The sequence below is a fragment of the Crocuta crocuta genome, unplaced genomic scaffold, assembly GCF_008692635.1.
Source record: "Crocuta crocuta isolate KB4526 unplaced genomic scaffold, BGI_CrCroc_1.0 scaffold70, whole genome shotgun sequence".
Lineage (NCBI taxonomy): Eukaryota > Metazoa > Chordata > Mammalia > Carnivora > Hyaenidae > Crocuta > Crocuta crocuta.
The window spans coordinates 13,542,614-13,563,729 of NW_027528417.1; the positions used below are offsets into that span (position 1 = coordinate 13,542,614).

Here is a 21,116-nt window from a genome sequence, read left to right on the forward strand (position 1 = left end):
CTTCCCTATCAGGGAAGATGAGCCAAGTTTTAGTTGGCTATAGCTGATTTTTGTGTGTCCACTGGCATCTGGAAAAACAGCATCGAGATTCATTGAAAGTAAAATTTTAATAGTTCTATGCAGCTATCTATTAGCATTAGTAATTATAACTAAAATCCACATACCTCATCAATATTTTTTCCTAAGTAATTACTATACAACTCATATATGCTTAGTGGTACCAACGGAATAAACAATGTGGCTAAGCTACATATGGCCCTGTCTAGATAGAATTACTGTGTAGGCAGCTCAAGGAGCAGCTCAGGAAGCCCTTAAGATGTCCCAATATTGGTGTTTGGAAAGCAGACTTCTATTGATACACATTCTGCACCATTTCCACAAAGAACCACTATGGAGAATGCAAAGTATTGCAGAAGCTATTTCACGGCAAAAGGATCATCACTCGAAAAGGACAGGGAGGAGGGTGAAAGAAAACCAAGCTGATAAGAAGCACATGTCAAGGTGAGCAACACTTGGTGTCAACAGGAAATCTCAAAGAACTGATGTCATTATTTGTCTTTTATTGGTTATATTGTCATGGAGGTGGACAGAGGGCCAGGGAGGGGGGACCAGATGAGGAAACCAGACAGGTCCCGGGCTGCTGAGAATGCTCCTGGGAACAAACCTACGGACCCTGCCTCTGAAACAGAAGTAGGTAAAACCTTCATCCCTTACCCATGCCTACAGTGTCCCTGACTGTATAGCATTCAGCCTTCAAGTGCTCAGGTGCGACAAAAACATGTAGGAGTGTCGCAGGAGATCTCTTTTGGCTAAGCAATTACAATTGGGAGTTTTTTAAAAACATGCAACTTTAGTTCTCCCCCAAAACTTGTAAGTCTCAAGCCATTACTGCTAGCACTGCAATTCCATTGCTTGCATAAAACTTTCCCTGCCACTTGAGAGAGGAAGTGGTGTGTCTATTGTATTCACTTCTCATTCCATAACCACCATCCCCCCTCCTCTGCCCCTGGGGTGGAGGCTGGGTGTCGGCTTCAGTATACAACAAAGAATCTGGAGGTACAACTCCATACCAATAAAGCGGCTTCATGTTTCTTATTATAAAAGCTCTTCTGTTTACAAATGAGAAAGTTTATAAGCCCATCTTTTCAATAGTTTTAAGGGAAACCACAGAAGCACCAGAGCCTAACAAATCTTCCTACATCCACTCTGATCTTACACGGTGGCTGGGATTATCTTAAAACAAAACCAGACCCTATTGCTCCCTTCCTAAAAATGCTCCAGTGAGTTTTCATTTCATTTAGAATAAAGACAAACTCCTTACCATGGCCCATAAGATCTGGACTCTGTTTACCTCTCCTATCTCATTTTATTCCATTCTCTTCTACCAACTATGTTCCAGCCACACTGGCTATCTCTATTTTTGTAAATGTCATGTCAGAGGACTCATCCTTGCTGTCCTTTGCTTGGAATGGTCTTCATCCAGATCTCAGAAGACGTGCCTCCTCTACACTTTTCAGGTTCAGCTCAAATGCCATCTCTTCAATGACTTTCCGAAGTTGGGTACCTAAATAAATCTCTACCCCAGTATTAAAATCCTTATTTTAGGGAACCTTGATGGCTGAGTTGATTAAATGTCTGACTCTGGCTCAGGTCATGATCTCACCGTTTGTGAGCTTGAGCCCAACATCAGGCACTGCCGTGGCAGTGCAGAGCCTGCTTGGGATTCTCTTCTCTGCCCCTCCCTTACTTATGCTCTCCCTCTCTCTCAAAATCCATAAACATAAAAAAAAAAATCCTTCTTTTTATTTTATTCTGAGCAAGTATTACTGTCCAAAATTTTGTCTTATTCCCTATCTTTTGGGGAAACAATTAAAATATAAGCTTTAAGAGGAAAGCAACCTTTTTTCTTTCTTTCTTTCTTTTTTTTAAGTCTTTTAAAAATGTTTATTTATTTCTGAGAGGACGGAGCAGAAAGACGCAGAGAGAGGGAGACACAGAATCTATAGCAAGCTCCAGGCTCTGAGCTGTCAGCACAGAGCCCGATGAGGGGCTCAAACTCACAAATTGTGAGATCATGACCTGAGCCGAAATCAGACGGATGCGTAACCAACTGAGCCATCCAGGCTCCCCAAGAGGAAAATAATCTTAATCTCATCCTGTTTCTCACTCTAACCCCAGCACCAACAAATGGGCAATAAATAGATTTTAATAAAGGAAAAGTTGATCAAATGAAGCCTTGTAGTAACATCCAATAAAACTGAGTTCTTCTGCTTTAACGCTTAACTGTTTACATTCATTAAAGTTTCTAAGAGAAGGCTTCTGGAGAGGGACAGCTATTTAATCTCTTCAGGACTCAGCTTTTATCAGCAAAATACAATAACCCTTTTTAAAAGTGTTAGTGTTACTGAGAAGACTGTGTGTTAATTCATGGAAAGTGCTTAGCACCGTGCCTGACACAAATGTTCAGTCATACAGCTTTAAAATATTTAATAATCCCATCTGTCACTTAAGATTTTTAGTCTCCCTCCTGTAGCCTAAGCCCTTCCAAATATTACAATGATCCCCTACATTGGTGCGGTATTTTAGAGTCAAAAAGTACCTCCATGTCTGTCATCACACACAACTTTCCTTGCAGTCTGAAATTCAAGCGCAGGTTTGATTCCCAATCCGGAAATCTTTCTACCACAATAGACAATGCATGGTGAGGAAAGGAGGGGCAGGAAGCTTAGGTAGAGGGAGGTGGTTAGAGCCAGGAATATAGAATTTGGAAAAATCGACACAAAGTAGCTGTCATACATTGGAGGACCTCAGAGCTTTGTGCCCTTTCCCACATAATAGTTCTGGATAAAAAAGTTATCGGAATGATTCTGTGCCCAGCAGTTACTCATTCATTTATTAATGCATCTTTTCCAAAAATGTACTGCTTGCCAATCAATGTTCACTACATAGCAGTTAAAAAAAAAAAAAAAAACAGGCAAAAATCTCTATGATGACATTCTGTGGGGCAAGAAAGAACAAATGAGTAAAATATATAAATGCTAGCTGATGGTAAATATTACAGGGAAAAGTAAAGGTGAATAAGGGCATTTTAGGGCAGGTGAGAGATTTTTTGTAGGGTGCTCAAGAAAGACTTCTCCAACAAAGTGGCATTTCAGTAAAGTCCTGCAGGAGGTAAGAGAACGAGCCATCTGGCTCTCTGGGAAAAGCACTCCAGGCAGAAGGTCGGCAAAACAAGTGCCCCGAAACACAGGGCGCCCACAGGGAGGGTGGCTGGAGTGGGGGGAAGGAGGGAGGGACACATGAGGTCAGAAAGCTAACGAGGCACAGAGTCAGGCCTTGCGAGCACTATGCCTGCTTATGTCAAGCAGAGGGTTCTGAGCACGAAAGTAAAACAATGACTTAAACAGGATCGCTTTGTGTTGAGAGCAGGCTGGTGGTGCACCAGGATGGAAAGGGCAGAGAAGAAGGAGGCCATGAGAGAACTCAAGGCAACGCAAGGCAGCGGGGGGGAGTCCACCAGGGTCCGGGCGGGCAGGGGAGGGGTGAGAAGGGAGCAGATGTGAGATATTCTTTCAAGCGGGCGATGAAAGCATGTGCTGTATGAGAGAAGGAGAAGAGTCAAAACACCTTTTGTGTTAGGCCTGAGCTCCTGCAAGAGCAGACCCATCATGACTGAAAGGTCAACAGCCACGTGGGGGAGGAGCAGGCTTGGGTGAGGGTGAAATCAGGAGGTAAGATTCCCCTCAACGACGAAAAAAGCTTCACCACACAACACTGTGCCGTAAGGGACAGAGATAAGAGTAGTTCGAGTTGACCGCAGCAAGAGAGAAAACGACAATGACGTAAGCTGGGAAATTAACCTCACTACCTAAATCAGAGTGCATCCAAATGAAGATTAACCTACTGGTGATACAAGCTAGGATCTAAACACTAGATGGAATAATAATAATAAAGAAAAAAAGAGCAGCAAAAACACACCTATTAAAAAAAACACCACTTTCACAAGTCTCAGTAAGAGGAACTGTATGTAAATCTATGTAAATTCAGTAATTCATGTTATTTCACTTACTGATAGATTGATCAATTCATGCATTCATGAGTTCCTGTTACATACACTGTAGTATGTTAGGCATATACAAACAAAACTGGGAGTGCCTGGCAGGCTCAGTCAGTGGAGTGTGCAACCTTGATCTCAGGGTTGTGAGTTCGAGGTCCATACTGGGTCTAGAGATTATTTCAAAAAATAAAACCTTAAAAAAAAAAAATGAAGTAGATATGATTCACACACCTGAAGAACATAAATGTCTACTTGGAGAGACAGACCTATAAGGTAATTCAAATCCAAAGGGATGTGGAGATGTGGAGAAATCAGAATTCTCATGCATTGCTGGTGGGAAGGTGAAATGGTATATAAGTCCTTTGAAAAGAGGTCCAGCTGCTTTTCAGGTTAATCAGTGAAGTCACCACATAACCCAGCAATTCTAACACTAGGTATATATCATGAGAGATGAAAACATATGCCCATATAAACATCTGTACCCAAATATTGATAGTAGCATTATTTATAATTGCCAAGGAAGAAAAGAAATCCAAGTTTCAACTGATGAAAGAATGAATATAATGTATGTCTGTACAATTTAACTTATTCAGCAAGAACTAGGAATGAAATACTCATAAGTACTACAACATGAATGAAACTTGAAAACACTATGCTAGGAATCCAGTCACCAAAGACAATGTAGTGTTTGAATCCGAATGTCCAGAAATGGCAAATCTACAGATATAGAAACTAGATCAGTAGCCAGCTGGGTCTGGAGGATTTGAGGAAAATGGGGAGTGTTAATAAGTACGTGGTTTCGGGTTGCCTCGGTGGCTCAGTCAGTTAAGCGTCTTGACTCAGTTTTCAGCTCAGGTCATGATATCGTGGTTGTGAGATTGAGCCCCATGTTGGACTCTGTGCTGGCAGCATGGAACCTGCTTGGGATTCTCTCCCTCTCTCCCTCTCTCTCTGCCCCTAAACCACATGGGCTGTATAAACAAACAAACAAACAAATAAATAAATGTACTTGGATTCTTTCTGGGATGAAGAGACTGTGATGATCGTTGCACAACTTGGTAAAAAAAAAGATCCAACTATACATTTTCAGCAGGTTAATTCTACTGTCTGTGAGTTCCATATTAATAAAGTTATTATATATTTAAAATACCTACTAAGATGCATGTTATAGTAAAGGAAGAAGAAAAATGTTATGAGAAAATTCAGAGGAATGGCAATAATGTGTGGGGATTGGGTGAATGGTCAAGCTTCTCCAAGAGTTAATGATGGAGATAGATTTTGAAGGCTCAATAGAACTTTAGCAGGCGGGGAGAAAGAGGAGGGATTTAGAATCCATTCTGCCGAGTAGCAGGATAATTTTTGGTTTTGATATGTAATTCTTTCCTTCCCTGAAATTACCACCGACTGTTGCAACAACTTCCAGCTCAAGAGTCTAGATCTACTGGGTCAGGAAGAATAGTTGAGAAATATTCAAGAAGTTTCCATGATAATCTAAATTTTGCAAAGCCCTTCCTGTATTTTGATAAGATGGTAGTAAACAGTTTCTGGAAAGGAACATGCAATAAATGTTTTGGGCTTTGAAGACTAGACACCCTCTGTTGGCAACTCTCAACTCTACCACTGCAGTGTGAAAGCAGTCATAGGTAATACATTAACAAGGGGACATAGCTTTATCTCAACACGACACGATCTAGAAAGCCAGGTAGTGTGTGAGATGCAGCCCATGGGCTGCTGTTTGCTGAGTCCTTGTCCATATCCTCCAGCCTGCCTCTTGAACTCTTCTCCAGTTCTCTGTCGGTCACTAGAAATTTTCCTGCCTCTGCAGAGATCACTAGCATAGGTTATTTCCCAGAAGGTCTGCTTAAGTAATATGTAGTTGTCTGTTGAATGGGATGGATTGTAGGATTGAAAACTGGGTTTCCTCTGGTAGAAAAAATCTATATGATATCATTATAGTAACTATCCCAATTTTTGTTAAATATGGCAAGTACACAACTACGAAAAACAAGTAATATCCAACAGATCCAAAAAGAATACAACTAGCATTCTTACATCCTCTTTGTCTACATTTTACACAATAATCCCTAAAGGCACATCAAAAATAAACATGGTGTCTATGGTTGGGGAGATACAAATACTCTAAATATTTATGAAGACTGAATACAAGGGGATCTATTATCTTGAACTTAGATTAGGATGTAGTTTCAACTCTTTAAATCTTCATATAATGTTGACTGACTCTTGGGTTTCAAATAATGTTAAATATATATTATGTCCCAGAAATACAACTGTAAAGTTGTACTCTCCAGGGGTGCCTGGGTGGCTCAGTCAGTTAAGCGACCAACTTCGGCTCAGGACATGATCTCACGGTTTGTGGATTCGAGCCCCACGTCGGGATCTGTGCTGACAGCTAGCTCAGAGCCTGGAGCCTGCTTCGGATTCTGTATCTTCCTCTCTCTCCGACCTCCCCTACTCACGCTGCCTCTCTCGCTCTCTCACAAATAAGTAAAACATTATAAAAAAAGTTGTACTCTCCAAACTCCTGGGCCCAAGGGATATTTGATATTTGGATAACTACTATGAGCTAACACATGTAAACACAGACAGCTATAAATGGAGGCAAGTGATATGGCATGGAAAAATTCTGGGCCAGCAGTCAGAAGACCTATGTTCTCACACTACCTCTGTCATTTGGTATTAGAGGGAAACTAGGCCAGTTACCTTTGGACATGATAGTTTTCTGCACATAAAAAAGTGTTTGATAAATTTCATAAGGGGTTATAAAAATGTTACATGTTATTACTATATATTTCAAAATGATATTTTAAGTAAGTAACCTTCTGAAATAAACCAGATTTATTTTCTGAAGAATTTTCACTAAATTCCAAGGATGAAATAGAGCAAACACCATGTTATTTGCCAAGAGCATACTAAAAGTTGAGTTTTCCATAGTCTAGAAAACCAAAGAGCTAAAATAACAAGTAAATCTTTATTACTGGGACAATGGCACTTACGGAAAGTCAGTTATTTGACTTTCATTATGGCATATTTCCTAATACTGTGGTGTAAATCTTTCAAAGTTTTTCTACTCACCACTAATCACTGTACATCAATAATAGTCAAACTTCTTTGTTTGCTGGGGAAGAGAGCTATTGTCTCTCCTCTGAAACAGGACAGCATGAACGTCTATGGCTGGCTGAGAAAGAAATGAGATTTCTAGATGGACATTATCAATTAGTTGGGTAGTTATTTTACTGTAGAACTAAAACAGAACAAAGATACAACTCTGGTAAATTGAAGGGAGTTCTCTTGGCTCTGTGTATGCAACAATTACATACTGTGAAAATCATTTGTTTGAAATGATTTATTCAATTTTCCAAAGAGATTAGGAACCTGGGCTATTTCTAAACACCTAAATCTCTGAAAAAAAAAATAGGATTAGCAAAATGAATAGTATTCACAGACATTTCTTAGTATATGAGGACAGCCATCCTGATTATAAATTTTAAAATCATGGGAAGAAGAAGTTATGGACTGAGTCAAATCATATGGACCCTAAGAAGAAGTCTTTCCACAGGAGGAACAATCATGAGGCAGAAAAAGGGCCCTAGAATGGTAGCCATTTTCTATTATTATTTTCTGTTTATTTTTGAGAGAGGGTGCATGTGTGTGCACACAGTTAGGGGAGGAGCGACGAGAGGGAGACAGAGGATCTGAAGCAGGCTCTGCAATGACAGCAGAGCGCGCCAGGTGTGGGGCTCCAACTCATGAACCCTGAGATCATGACCCGAGCCAAAGTGGGAAGCTTTACAGACTGAGCCACCCAGGTCCCCCAGCCATTTTCTACTATTAAAAGAACTATAATACTGATGGGGAAGTCTAAGACAAGGTGTAAGCTCCTTTTGACAATAACTGTCACTCCTTTTAAAGTTCCTTTATACTTTCTATCTCACCTGTCTTGAGCCAATGCAAAGGAATTGTGTATAAGAAAAAAAAAACATTAGTTTTTATTCAAAACTTACTCATTGAATAACTAACTCTTCAAATCACTGTAAAGTTTCAGGCCTCAGTTTCCTCATATGGAAACTTAAGGAGTTATCTAATAATTCTGAAGATGACTTCTATGCCTGACAGTTTCAACAGGTTAATCTAGGGAGGTGAAGTATAAAGGTTTATTACTTTTTCCAATTTACGTTCTTCAAATTTGTGAGAAACTATTTTGTCAACCAAAAAGCATATCTTCCAAATATAGGGAGGTGATGGATAGACTCTTTCCATAAAGGAAATAAACAACTGAATCAACAATTTATTTGAAGAGGACATGATCAGGTAGAAAGTGTAAGGAGTCTTAAACTGGCTTGCAAAACTGTTAAATTTAATGAAGTCATAGGACACAAAGTCAATAAAAAGACAAGTCTATATCCTAAGAGCTAACAACTGCAAATTGAAATGTTTAAAAATACCATTCACAATAGCACTCAGAATGTGAGATATTTAAGGATAATGTAACAAAATTTGTAATACACTGTTGAGAGAAATTAATAAAAACACAAATAAAATGAGAGCTATACCATGTTCATGGGTTGGAAAATAACAATATTACAGTATAAGCTCCTTTCAAATTGATCTATACATTCAACAAAATCTGAATCAACATCACAGCAGGCTATTTGTGGAAACTGACAATCTAATGTTAAAATTTATATGGAAATGAAAAGGACTTAGAATAATCAAATACTTCCGAAAAAACAAAGAAAGCCTACAGTCTCATTACAAAGTCTACTAGAAAAATCAGCAATAAAGGTAGTATGTCATTGTCTTATGGATATATAAGTTAGTGGAATGGAATAGAAGAGTCCACATAGAATCACACATATATATGGGGCGCCTGGGTGGCTTAGTCGGTTAAGCGTCCGACTTTCACTTAGGTCATGATCTCACGGTTCGTGGGTTCGAGCCCCGTGTCGAGCTATGTGCTGACTGCCAACTCAGAGCCTGGAGCCTATTTCAGAGTCTGTATCTCCCTCTCTCTCTGACCCTCCCCTGCTCATGCTGTCTCTCTCTCTCCTAGAAATAAATAAAAAATATTAAAAAAAAAAAAGAATCACACATATATGGTCAATTGACTTTTGTCAAATGTATCGAGGTAATTCAATAGAAGAAAGTCTTTTCATTTTCAACAAATCGTGAGAAAAAAATTCATAAGCCAATGGCGGAAAATGAACTTTAAACTTTACCTAACACAGTACACAAAAATAAATTTATGGAGTGAATTACAGTCCTAAATTTACCTGTAAAACATCAACAAGAAAAGCATAGGATAAAATCTTTGTGACTATGAGGAGGCAAAAATACCTAAGGGAAAAAAAATAACACAAACTATAGAAGGATAAAAGTGATAAACTGAACTTGATCAAAATTAAACACTCTTGCTCTTCAGAAAACAACATTAAGGAAATGAAAATTCAAGTCACAGACCAGGAAGAAATATTGGCAAGGCATATATCAAAGGGCTCTTACTCAGAATACAAGGTACACTTACAACCCTCAGTAAAAAGAGACAATTCAATTAAAAAATGGGCCAAGAATTTGGCGACACTTCACAAAAGAAGATAAAGGACGGCCAAAGAAATGCATAAATGATAAACATTCCACACCATTAGTCACGAGGAAAATGAAAACATAAAGCACAATTAGATGTATCTATACAGTCTGGAAATAGCTAAAATTAAGCAACCACAGGTTGCAAGGATTGAGGAAGAGCTGGACCTCTCACACATTGCTGATGACAATGTACCATTTAGGAAAACGGCTTGGCAGTGTCTTATGGACTTAAATAGTTAACTATCTGCCTCAGAAACCCCTGTGTTAGGTATTTGACAAAAAGAATAGGGGTGCCTGGGTGGCTCAGTCAGTTAAGTGTCCAACTTCAGCCTCAGTCATGGTCTCGCCTTTGCTGAGTCAGAGCCCTGCGTCGGGCTCTGTGCTGACAGTTCAGAGCCTGGAGCCTGTTTCGGATTCTGTGTCTCCCCCCCCACCTCTCTCTCTCGGCCCCTCCCCACTAGCTCTCTGTCTCTATCTCTCAAAAATAAACATTAAAAAAATGAATAAACACTATATCCATACAAGGACTTGTACATGGATGTTCACAGCAGCCTTATTTGTAATTCAAAATGAAATAAAAAATGCCCCCCAAAAAGCGAATGGATAAAGCGTAGTATGGTCATACAATGGAACCCTGCTTAGCAATCAAAATGACTACTGATAGGCACAACAATATAAATAAATATCAAAACAATACATGAGTAAACAAAAACCTGACACAAGAGTGCACACTGTGATAGGATTCCATGTGTATGGAATTCTGGAAAGGATATAAAATAACCCATGTTCAGCAGCAGAGTGGTTCCCTGGGACTGACGGTGAAGGGGAGTGAAGGCAGCAGAGCATGAGGGAGGGAGCCCTGTGCGGTACTTGAAATGTTCCTTAGATTGTGGTGGTATTTATATGGGTACACATGTGTCAAAGGTTCACTCTTACATGCATTTAAAAACACACATTGTATTGTATGTAAATGAAACCTCCAAAAGTTAATTAAAGAATATGAATCAACAATTCCATGGACATTTGGCAAGTGGGGAAATAAAAAAAAAAAAGACTGTGTATGTAGCAGCTTACATGTACACGTGCATATCTCCAGAGGAATGTGAAATATCAGCACAACAGCGGACGTGAGAAATTATCCAGCTAATCTAGATACTGAGCTGCCGCTGTGACAATGCTTGTATTACTGAGGTCACCTAATATGATGTGGTGGGGTAGGTTTGGGTTCTGACATTTTGCTGAACAACCTGTTAAGTTCTAAAGCAGGGCTTACTCATTTTAGTAGGCCACAAAAAGTTTCTTGAAGCTTCTTTATTAAACAGGAATCTGTTAGGTACTGTGCTAGTTACTCTGGAAGACATAGTGTTGTTCAGATAGGGTTGTTCCCCATCTCGATCCAGAATCCAGTCCATGCTGGGGCTCAGTTTGGTGGAAGATTGATACATACACGACTCTGGTAGAGTAAGAGTGTGAAAACGTCACAGGAGAGGGTGACATAATGCACAACGTGATTTTACAAAAAGACATCCTAAGAGAGATGGGTACTTGAGCTCGGTCTTAATGGGTCACATTAGATGCACAGGTATTTTATCTATTTGGGGGAAGGTCTGAGAAGCCATTGAGGGAAGGAACGCTATGAGGAAGGCTATAGAGATGAGAAATAACCAGGAATTTAAGTTCTCAGTTGCTCATTTGGAAGTCAGGATGTTTCAAGGGGGAGATAAACTTGGAAATCCAGGCTGGGTTTCAATTCATTCCATAAGTGGCTGGAAACTTTGAAAGGTTTTTTTTGTTTTGTTTTGTTTTGTTTTTTAATGGCAATTCATGAACAGGGCAGAATCGTAGGGTAGAAAGATTGATCTGATAATATGCAGAGGATGGATGATGTGGAGAGAGACCAGAGGTGGAGACACCCATTAAAAGGCCATTTCAGGGGCGCCTGGGTGGCTCACTCAGTTGAGCGTCCGGCTTCGGCTCAGGTCATGATCTCACAGTCTGTGAGTTCAAGCCCTGCTGTCAGAGCCTGGAGCCTGCTTCAGATTCTCTCTCTCTCTCTCTCTCTCTCTCTCTCCGCCCCTCCCCCCCCGCCCACTCACACTTTGTCTCTCTCTGTCTCTCAAAAATGAAGAAATGTTAAAAAATTTAAAAAAATAAAAAAGAGGCCATTTCAATAACTCAGTGAGAAATCAGGACACCTCAACTAGGAGTCGCAAGGGGGGCTGAGGTAAGAAACAAGATTTGAGAGACTGTGAAGAAGAAATAGCAGGGCAAGTGAATGCATGTGACGCGGAAGAGGAAGGACGGTCCTAGGGCCCTGAGGCTGGATGCCTAACAGGGAATTAACCGGTGCTTCCCCTCCATTTGATGACTTCATGGCGCTCTACCATAACTGCTGGAGCCCACTTGCATGTCTAACAGCGAGGAGGGCCATGGCGGAGCCGTGTCCAGAGCCTGGCAATGCTGATGTTGGACGCTCCCACTACCCAAACACCAAAGCATGCGGGCATGCTTGGCTTACCAGGCAGAAAGTATGAGGGCAATAATCAGAAGGGTGAAGTCACGGCTCAACCGTGAATCAGACAGATGACCGTCAAAGAGTGACTCTTAGTACTGATCTTTTGAACCTCTGTGGGTTCTGTGGGGTCCACAAAGCACTCTGGAAACTGAAAAGCCCTGTACAAAGGGGGGTTACTAATATTCTTGGCACTGGCAGTGTCTAGCATCCTCCTCCTTATATGCACCCAGGTATTAGCCCCTGTCTTAGGGCATCTCTGTGTCCATTTTTCTCCCCATACTAACCATCTCTTCTTTTTTGCTTCTCTGATCCTGGAATTGAGAGCTATTTAGCACAGGGATTACCATAAAGACAGTTCTTCTCCAAAATACCACCAATTCCTTGCAGTATGCCCAATATGTACATCCATCTCCTTCCACAAAAGAAGAAAGTTAAACATGTTGATACTATTGGAATGTTTGAAATAACAACTTTCTAAAACTTAACAAATGATGGGACCCTTTAACACTGACCCCAGGAGTTCACTGCCATTGTTCTCTCCTTGGTACCATTAAATATCCCCCGGATCCAAAAGCTAAATGAAGAGCAGTGATCTGTTCTGACTCTGGATAAGAAAACCTCTGCCTTGGATTTACTGAAAAGTGGTCTGCTGATCTCCACTCCCTCACCATTGTGAAGGGTCTTCCAAGATTTTTTTTTTTTAATATTTTTATTTATTTCTAGGAGAGAGAGAGAGAGAAAGCGTGAGCAGGGGAGGGTAAGAGAGAGAGGGAGTCACAGACTGAAACAGGCTCCAGGCTCCGAGCTGGCAGTCAGCACAGAGCCCGACGTGGGGCTCGAACCCACGAACCCCGAGATCATGACCTAAGCAAAAGTCGGACGCTCAACCGACTAAGCCACTCAGGCGCCCCCAAAGATATGAATAGTAGATGATTTCAGAATTTAAGCTAACCCCCTCACTAGGTGGGGCCTATCAGCCTTCCTGGGATGCACAGCACCCGAGCCTTTCACACACGGTGGGGCAAACAGCATTTCTCTAACAAAGCTGAGGCTGGAGAGGATTAGATGTACCCTGCCCTTGGGTAACTGTGCACCCACGAGTAATGACTAGCCTCCAGGTCCTGGTTCTGGGGCTTTCAAGCGGCCTCGCCTTAATCTGAACACTGGAGAAAATGCACATCTCACCTCCCTGGTACGTGAAGATAAGGCAGAAGACAAAAGTTCTGGGAACTCCATAGCAGCTAGCAGATACAAGCTTTTAGAAAAGAGCCAAAAGAAAAGACTCTACTGTGCCTTTAAGAGGATTTCTGGTGGGAAAGGAATATTTCTCTCTTATAAAGACTTGCTTATAACAATATTTTTCAAGGAACTCGGCTCAGATGGTCCAGGAAGTGCATTATGGTCTACCGTAGCATGCAAATTCACTGCTCAGCACATTATGGGAACATAAATATCATCATGATCCCCACACTCTGCACGTTTTCATGCAGTCCCCTTCTTTCCTTCATTCTTTTCTTCCTTGTCTTCCCTTTTCTTTTTCCTTCTACTTTCTCCTTCTCTTCTTTCCCTCTTCTTTGGTATCATAGGGAAATTAAAGTAGCTCATCTCAAATAGAGGAGAGATTTCTTTCTTTCACTTAAAACAAAACAACTTTTTTTCCTTAAAGGCATCAATGTCAAATTCCTCAGAACTTCTGAATGTAACAAAAGAGAATTGCTTTGGGGCGCCTGGGTGGCTTAGTCGGTTGAGCGTCCGACTTTCGCTTGGGTCATGATCTCGCGGTTCGTGGGTTCGAGCCCCGCGTCGGGCTCTGTGCTGACTGCCAGCTCAGAGCCTGGAGCCTGTTTCAGGCTCTGACTCCCTCTCTCTTTGACCCTCTCCTGCTCATGCTGTCTCTCTCTCTCTCCTAGAAATAAATAAAACATTAAAAAAAAAGCAGAGAAAATTGCTTTAAGGTAATGAAGGTATGTTTTCCAGCAGTGACTAAAAAAATTGGAAATAAAGGAAAGCCAAGGAAAAGCTGGAGAGTCCTCACTTGGCAATTATTCAGCCCTTGGAAATTTCCAAGCCCTCTGCAATCATTAATTAATTAGCGAAGATGATGTTCCACTTTACTGAGACTGGGAACGTGACATAAAGAGGTCTAGAGGCTTTCCCCAAGCTGAAAGAGGAATGTCAAGGGAAGTACTGAAATTAGAATTAGGAGCTCATTTCTCAAGCCAGTAGTCACATCACTAAGCCAAGCAGAGTCAATATGGGGACAATAAGGGCCTCTGTGCACAGGTGCAGTTGAATACAGCAGTGTTCTGCTCGAAGGCCGACTGGAAGAGCCCACCCCTTCATCCGCCAGTGCCCCCACAACACACACAGAAAATTTCTGTAGCTTCACCAGCCTCTTTCCCCTTTCCCCAAACACAGACAGATGGCTAAATATCAACCTCTAACCACTCTCCTTTATAATCGCAGCAAAAATACACGATTTAATTTTCATGTTTGAAATGCACAATATGATGTTAAAAACACATGACACCGGTGAAAATAAATATTTTCAAAAAAATGTAATGACATGAAATCCACTGATATCCAGAATCCACAATAATGTAGACCACCTTGAATAATCTTCTCACTCCCATGAGAAGGAAAGGGAAATGCCATGCTTTTTTTGGGGAGTGGTTAATCAACGTTCATTCCAACAGCCTGAATAGGTTGGTGCGAGCGGACTAAACATGAGTGAATCATGTGACTGTGCCTGACCTCTTAGATCCAGGTCTTGCAATGGGTCCTGATTTTTTCCCCCTACACCACTGGATTGGTTCCAAATGTTGAAGAGAGACCGTAACACCCCATGACATGATGGGTAAATAGGAAACTCAAAGACTGGCTCAGTACTTCTCAGCAGAAGATTCCCTCCACCAGACATACTTTTGCTCTGTTTCATGTCTGTTTCCCCTGGTGGGGTGATAGGATCCTTAAACAACTCAGGGCCCATCTCCTACCCTCAGGAACATCAGCCAGGATGGTTTGAACTAGGGAAAAACTGCATACCTATCAGAACTTCAATGGTGACAACTGTCCCAACCTCAACTTTTAATCTTCCATAGGAGAATTTGTTTCAGTTGTATCAAAGTGAGGGAAAGTTCAATAACCCCATTTTGTTCTGAACTGGGTGTTTTCAGGTCCAAGGATGACTACTGCCAACATGCTGTAATGTTAACAAAGGGCAAACCTATCCAGCTTGGCTATGGTTGACAAACTTTATTTAAAAGCAAAACAATATGGCACCTGGGTAGCTCAGTCGTTTGAGCATCTGACTTCAGCTCAGATCATGATCTGGCGGCTCATGAGTCTGAGCCCCACGTTGGGAGGCTTGGAGCCTGCTTTGGATTTTATGTCTCCCTCTCTCTCTCTGTCCGTCCACAGCTCATGCACTCTCTGTCTCTCCCTCTCAAAAATAAATAAGCATTTAAAAAATAAAAATAAAAAATAATAGCAAAACAAGTGACACCTGGGTGGCTCAGTCAGTTGAGCATCTGACTTCAGCCCAGGTCACAATCTCATGGTTCATGGGTTTGAGCCCCCCACAGGGCTTTGTGCTGACAGTACGGAGCCTGCTTGGGATTCTCCGTCTCCCTCTCTCTCTGCCCCTCCCCTGCTTGCTCTCTTTCTCTCTAAAATAAATAAAGACTAAAAAATAAAAACAAACAAAACAAAACACCTTAATAACATTTCTTTTCAGGGCCTTTGAAAACAAAGGCCTCCCAAGGGTAATGTTTCAAAACACTTAACATTTTAACTTGGAATCTTTATGTTGCAGAGTGACCATGGCTGGTCCACTTCCATGTAATGAGCATTCATGAGGGTAAAGGAACCTAAAATTCCTTTAGAGCACCGTTCATGGAGCAGATGTTTTCAGGTGAGAATCAGGGTTTAGTAAACACATTACCTGGAGAGTAAGGACCTGACAGATTTTTGTCATATGTTGAAAATGCCAATAGGCATATCTGGAAATTGACAATCTTCAATGGGTAAAGGATTATACAAACACAGCACACACACATGTGTGTATACACACACATACACACTTCTATAATCCATCTCAACAATTACGATTCAACTTCTAGCTAATCAAGGGCTCTCCAGTTGCGTGTGTGTGTGTTTTAAAAATATTTATTTATTTATTTATAGAAAGAATCTTGCATTGTTAGCACGGAGCCCTTATGTAGAGTTCGATCCCACAAACCATGAGATCATGACCTGAGCTGATTTCAAGAGTCAGACACCTAACGGACTGAGCCACCCAGGCACCCCAAGGGCTCTCCAATTTCTGGTTTCTCACAGCGCTAACTAAAAAGGAGGGCTCGGTTCCAATTCAATAACTGGAAACTAGCTTGGTTTCTCCATTGCATCCCTTGCAAGCAATTCTCCTTGGATTCTCTTGTCAGGGTGGGAAGGAGCATCATCATGTTTGTTCCTAGTACTCATGAAAGTCCAAGTTGTAGGTGAATAGGTATGTGTAATATTACGTCTTAACTATTCACAGGAAGTAACTGAATGCGTGGACTTAAAAGACATATATGCTTGTAATTAAATGAATCAAACAAACAAACAAACAAGATAACTGTCCTAAAGGATTTTTTAAAGTTTCTGAACACAGTTAAAGCCTACAGAGTAAGATTCTTCCTGCTGCATCACTAATGGGGACAAATAAGAGGTAATAAACACATGCCCTCATACTGTAGCCCACCCCCCCGCCGAAAGAAAACTAGACAAGGTGTCTGCATTACCTTAAATCCTCTTCACCTCACTTACCTACAGGCCCTTGGCCTCTCGTTCTGTCTCAGCAGGCCTAGGCTTGTTTTGCCCTACGCAGAACCCAGAGTGCCAACTTTGCTTGGGTTCTGAGTGATTTTACATGAGCTTCATATTGCCCTGTCCATCTCTCACCTATAAATACAGGGACTTCCTGTCCCTACTAAGATACAAGATGCTGCAGATCTATTTAGAGTCCAGGCACATGCAATATCTAGGTGTGAGGGGGTTTCTGACCCACAGAGGGGAGCTTGGACCAGAAGGAAGAGCTGGGAGATAAACTATTTTCCCTTCCTCTCCCTGAACAGATTGCCCTGCATTGCAATGATGATCTTCAAGATTTAACAATTAGCTGTACTTGATACTAAACACCAAACAGTAGCCAGACTGGTAACATGCCGCACGCCTGCTTCACTCGTGCTTACCCGAAACGGTACTTTCTAATGACATGAAAGTATCACATGCACTTTTGCCTTAGGCTTTGCTTTCCAGGGGAAGTCAGGCCAGGATGCACACTCCTTCAGCCCCATCACTATGTTAATGAGTTTCCTACCTTTTGTTGCAGTGGTGGTGCACAGGGCACTGAAACCGGATCCGTGATATAGGTCTTCTTGGGACCAGTAACTGGATACATCCCGGCTGGGTTCTGGTTTCCTGTTCCAGAAGGAGTATATCCTTGGTCCCGCTTCCACGTATTTGGATGCCCTTGTTGACCATAAGCTGGATCGGAGTCATTTTTGCCCCCGTAGCCAGGCCCTGATGGGCAATAGGCTTCATAATAGCGTCCTTGGTTGGGGGCATAGCCGTACCCAGGCTCAGGTTGAAGTCCTGGTGGTGGAATATATGCATAGTCCATGCCCCCCCGTGTTGAAGGAGGTGGGCACTGCCCAGACATAGAAACTGGTTGAGTGTTATAGCCCTGGGGTCCCGGGCCTGCGCCATAAAATTGTCCTGATGACGGAGCAGCCATGTAATGCGAGCTGGGCTGGGCTGACTTCACCTGCACATTGAAGGTAGGCCTCGAAGGGGTGGACGCTGTAGTATAGGAGGCAGGGACTGGTTGAGGCTGGGGTTTTAGCGTTCCGATGGGTGCCACAGGGATGGGTCCTGCCTGGGGTGCAGGCTGTGGTTTCAATGTAGACTTTTTGGTTGCTGTTAGAGGGGGTTGGTTTGGTATAACCATTCTTTTATGTCCTGTGACAGGGGTGGAGACTGTAGGAGAGGCTGTTGAACTAGTAGACCCCTAAAGTGGGAAAGAGAAGAAAAATAAAGAAGATAAAGATTATCGTCAGTGAAAAATGAAAACACACAAGTGAACAAATATTAGTAACTGTTATTCTTATCTTGTATCAACCCTGTGAAATACAAATAAGGTATGGTTCCTGTCTTCTAAGATTTCAGAAACTTAACACAAAATTCATGCGCATTTTTGTGTCCCAGCAATGAACAACCTGGAAAAAAATTTAAGGAAATGATTCCCTTTATAATTACATCAAAAAGAAAAAAAAATACTTAAGAATAAACTGATCCAAAAAGGGCAAAAGAGTACAAAAGCTGCTGAAAAAAAAATTGAAGACATAAATATATATAAAGACATCTTGCTTTCACGGATTGGAAGACTTAATATTGTAAAGATGTTAATATTACTCAGAGCAATCTATAGATTTAATCCAATCCCTATCAAAATTTCAATGGCTTTTTTTCCAAAACTTAAAAAATTCAGCCTAAATTCATATGGAATCTCAAGAGATCGGGATAGCCAAAACAGTCTTGAAAAAAAAATCAAAATTGTAGGTTTCACACTGTGCAATTTCAAAACTTATTACACAGTTACCATAATCTGAACAGTATGATAGTAGCATAAAGACAGACATATAGACCAACAGAATAGGATAGAGAGTCCAGAAATAAACTCTTGCATACATGCACAATTAATTTCTGATGAGAGTTCCAAGACCATTTGTTTGAGAAAGGACAATATTTTCAACAAATGGTGTGGAAAACTGAATATCCACAGGTAGAAGAATGAAGTCGGACCCTTACTTTACATCAGATATAAAAAGTAACCTGAATTTTTAGTTCTAAATGTAAAAGCTTAAAATTTAAAACTCTTAGAAGAAAACACAGGAGGAAAACAAAACAAAAACGAAAAAAAACCAACTGCATGACATTGGAATTGGCAATTTTTTAAATATTTACAACACTGAAAGCACTGGCAGTAATAAAATAAACTGAACAATGTGATCTCAATCAAATTACCAAAGATTTAGTCAACAAACAGGGGCGCCTGGGTGGCTTAGTCGGTTAAGCGTCCGACTTTCGCTTAGGTCGTGATCTCGCGGTTCGTGGGTTCGAGCCCCGCGTCGGGCTCTGTGNGTCAACAAACAGCAAAAAGGAGGTACTGGAGACGGAACAGGAGGAGTGGGCAAAGGGACAGAAAAAGTAAACCAAAGGGGGGTGTTTGAGAGAAACAAATACCCCCAGCAGAACCAAAAAGAGGCTAAAGCTTAGAAGATTCCTATCAAAGAATGATTTACCAAAGATAACCTAATGGAGACTCTTCCTCTTTTTCTAACTTCCTGAATTCCGTTCCATTCATTCATTCAATTCAGAAATACTTACTGAATATCCTAAGAATGTTTAAGGACACAAAGATTGGAAGATCTCACTGCCAAACTATCAGAGGTCTTGGTTAGGCTGGGGATAAGTAAAGACTCAGAGAAAGCTTGGAGATTTAAACATTCGTCCTCAGGCATTAGCCTATTAAGGATCGGCAAATATGTCAATGACAGAATGTTTTAATTTTGCTCTGAGTTACTATGATTACATTTGTTGGTACAACAAATGAATGGCCACACCCTCATTTTGTTGTTTATTAATCTCCAAAAAAATTCATGTATGCTTAGGAAGAGGGGATGCCAGGCCTTATGTTACTCTAGGTTACTCTAGTGTCATCTACCCACACCAAGCCGCTAGAGCTATATAGCCATGGGGAAGATGGTGCTAACTGCTTCTTCATACCTACCCCACTTCTTCACTACTCAAAGAATTGCAGTCTTATTCAGGGTGGCAATGTCCCCACTTAAAATACTTCTCTAGACTGCAACCAGAGATAGAAGTTGCCTGGAGACACAGTTCTGGCCAGTGAGGTATATCTAAACTTTTTAGGGAAAACAAAAACTCTCCTGATACTCTCATCCCTACCTACCTTGCCAGTTTCCTCTGCCCTGCCTGGGTGGGGCATATGGGGCTGTTGATGGTACAGTTATCTTGCCCCCACTTGCCCCGTCAATGCAAGTTGATAGACTTGATATTGCAAGTCTATCAACTCAGATATATAGCTTTCTGGTGATCTACATTGATTCCGGAGATAAAGATTAAAACATTCCCAGAGATATTTGGTTAACATACAGTAATTCTCAACGGAGAGAAAATCACCTACTGATCAGGGAAATTTGGGAATGAGTGGGAATAATTTTATTGTCACAGTGACTAGGGGATGCTATTATCATTGCATGGGCAGAGAGCAAAACACATCATGGTCAAACCCAAGATGGCAACAGCATCCGGATGAAAGACATTGATAGACTCTTGGGCTACATTTCTTGGGTCAACCTACTGGGAAGTTCCCAGATGTGAGCCAAGGACGTCACAGGTCCTCTCTAGCATCACTCCTCTACAACACTCTCTACTTCTTGATCCAAATAACCCTTCTCCCCTCGGTCCCTTTGATCCTAGAGGACATAACTGCTCTGACCCTGCTGGCTCTAGATTATGGCTCTGCACTTAACGCCTCTGTACTCAAATGCCTGTGCACATGACACATTTATAAATCAGCATGTTATCATTTTTGTTGGGATTCTGACAGTTACAGCTCTCTTTCTCACATTTTATTTTTCTCAATTTATATCTGTCTACTTTCCTAAGGAATTCATAATTCTAGATTTAGTTCTTTAGGTTACAGGAGGCTGCTGAATACAGTTATCTTTTTTTATTTAATCTGATACTAGCCTCTCAGAGGACAAACTTGCCATTTACTTTTGTAATTTAAGCAAACTGAGTAATCTTGTCTTGGCAGAGTAGCTTTTCCCTTCTACCTGAAGACAGTTCCAACAGTACCCAAGAGAAAGA

General features: G+C 41.2%; 1 protein-coding gene and 1 non-coding gene across 7 annotated transcripts in view; both read right to left on the bottom strand.

The window, feature by feature from the left end:
- Nucleotides 1-21,116, bottom strand: part of LPP (LIM domain containing preferred translocation partner in lipoma) — a 504,345-nt gene that overhangs the window by 231,220 nt on the left and 252,009 nt on the right. For all 6 annotated transcript variants that reach the window (XM_077754390.1, XM_077754391.1, XM_077754389.1 and 3 more), the window contains one exon: nucleotides 17,539-18,228. In XM_077754390.1, the coding sequence (XP_077610516.1) occupies nucleotides 17,539-18,228 (690 nt within the window). The remainder of the gene's footprint in view (nucleotides 1-17,538; nucleotides 18,229-21,116) is intronic.
- On the bottom strand, nucleotides 12,998-13,082 carry TRNAK-UUU (transfer RNA lysine (anticodon UUU)). The gene is given in 2 exon segments: nucleotides 12,998-13,032; nucleotides 13,046-13,082. It is a non-coding gene; the product is annotated as a tRNA-Lys (tRNA).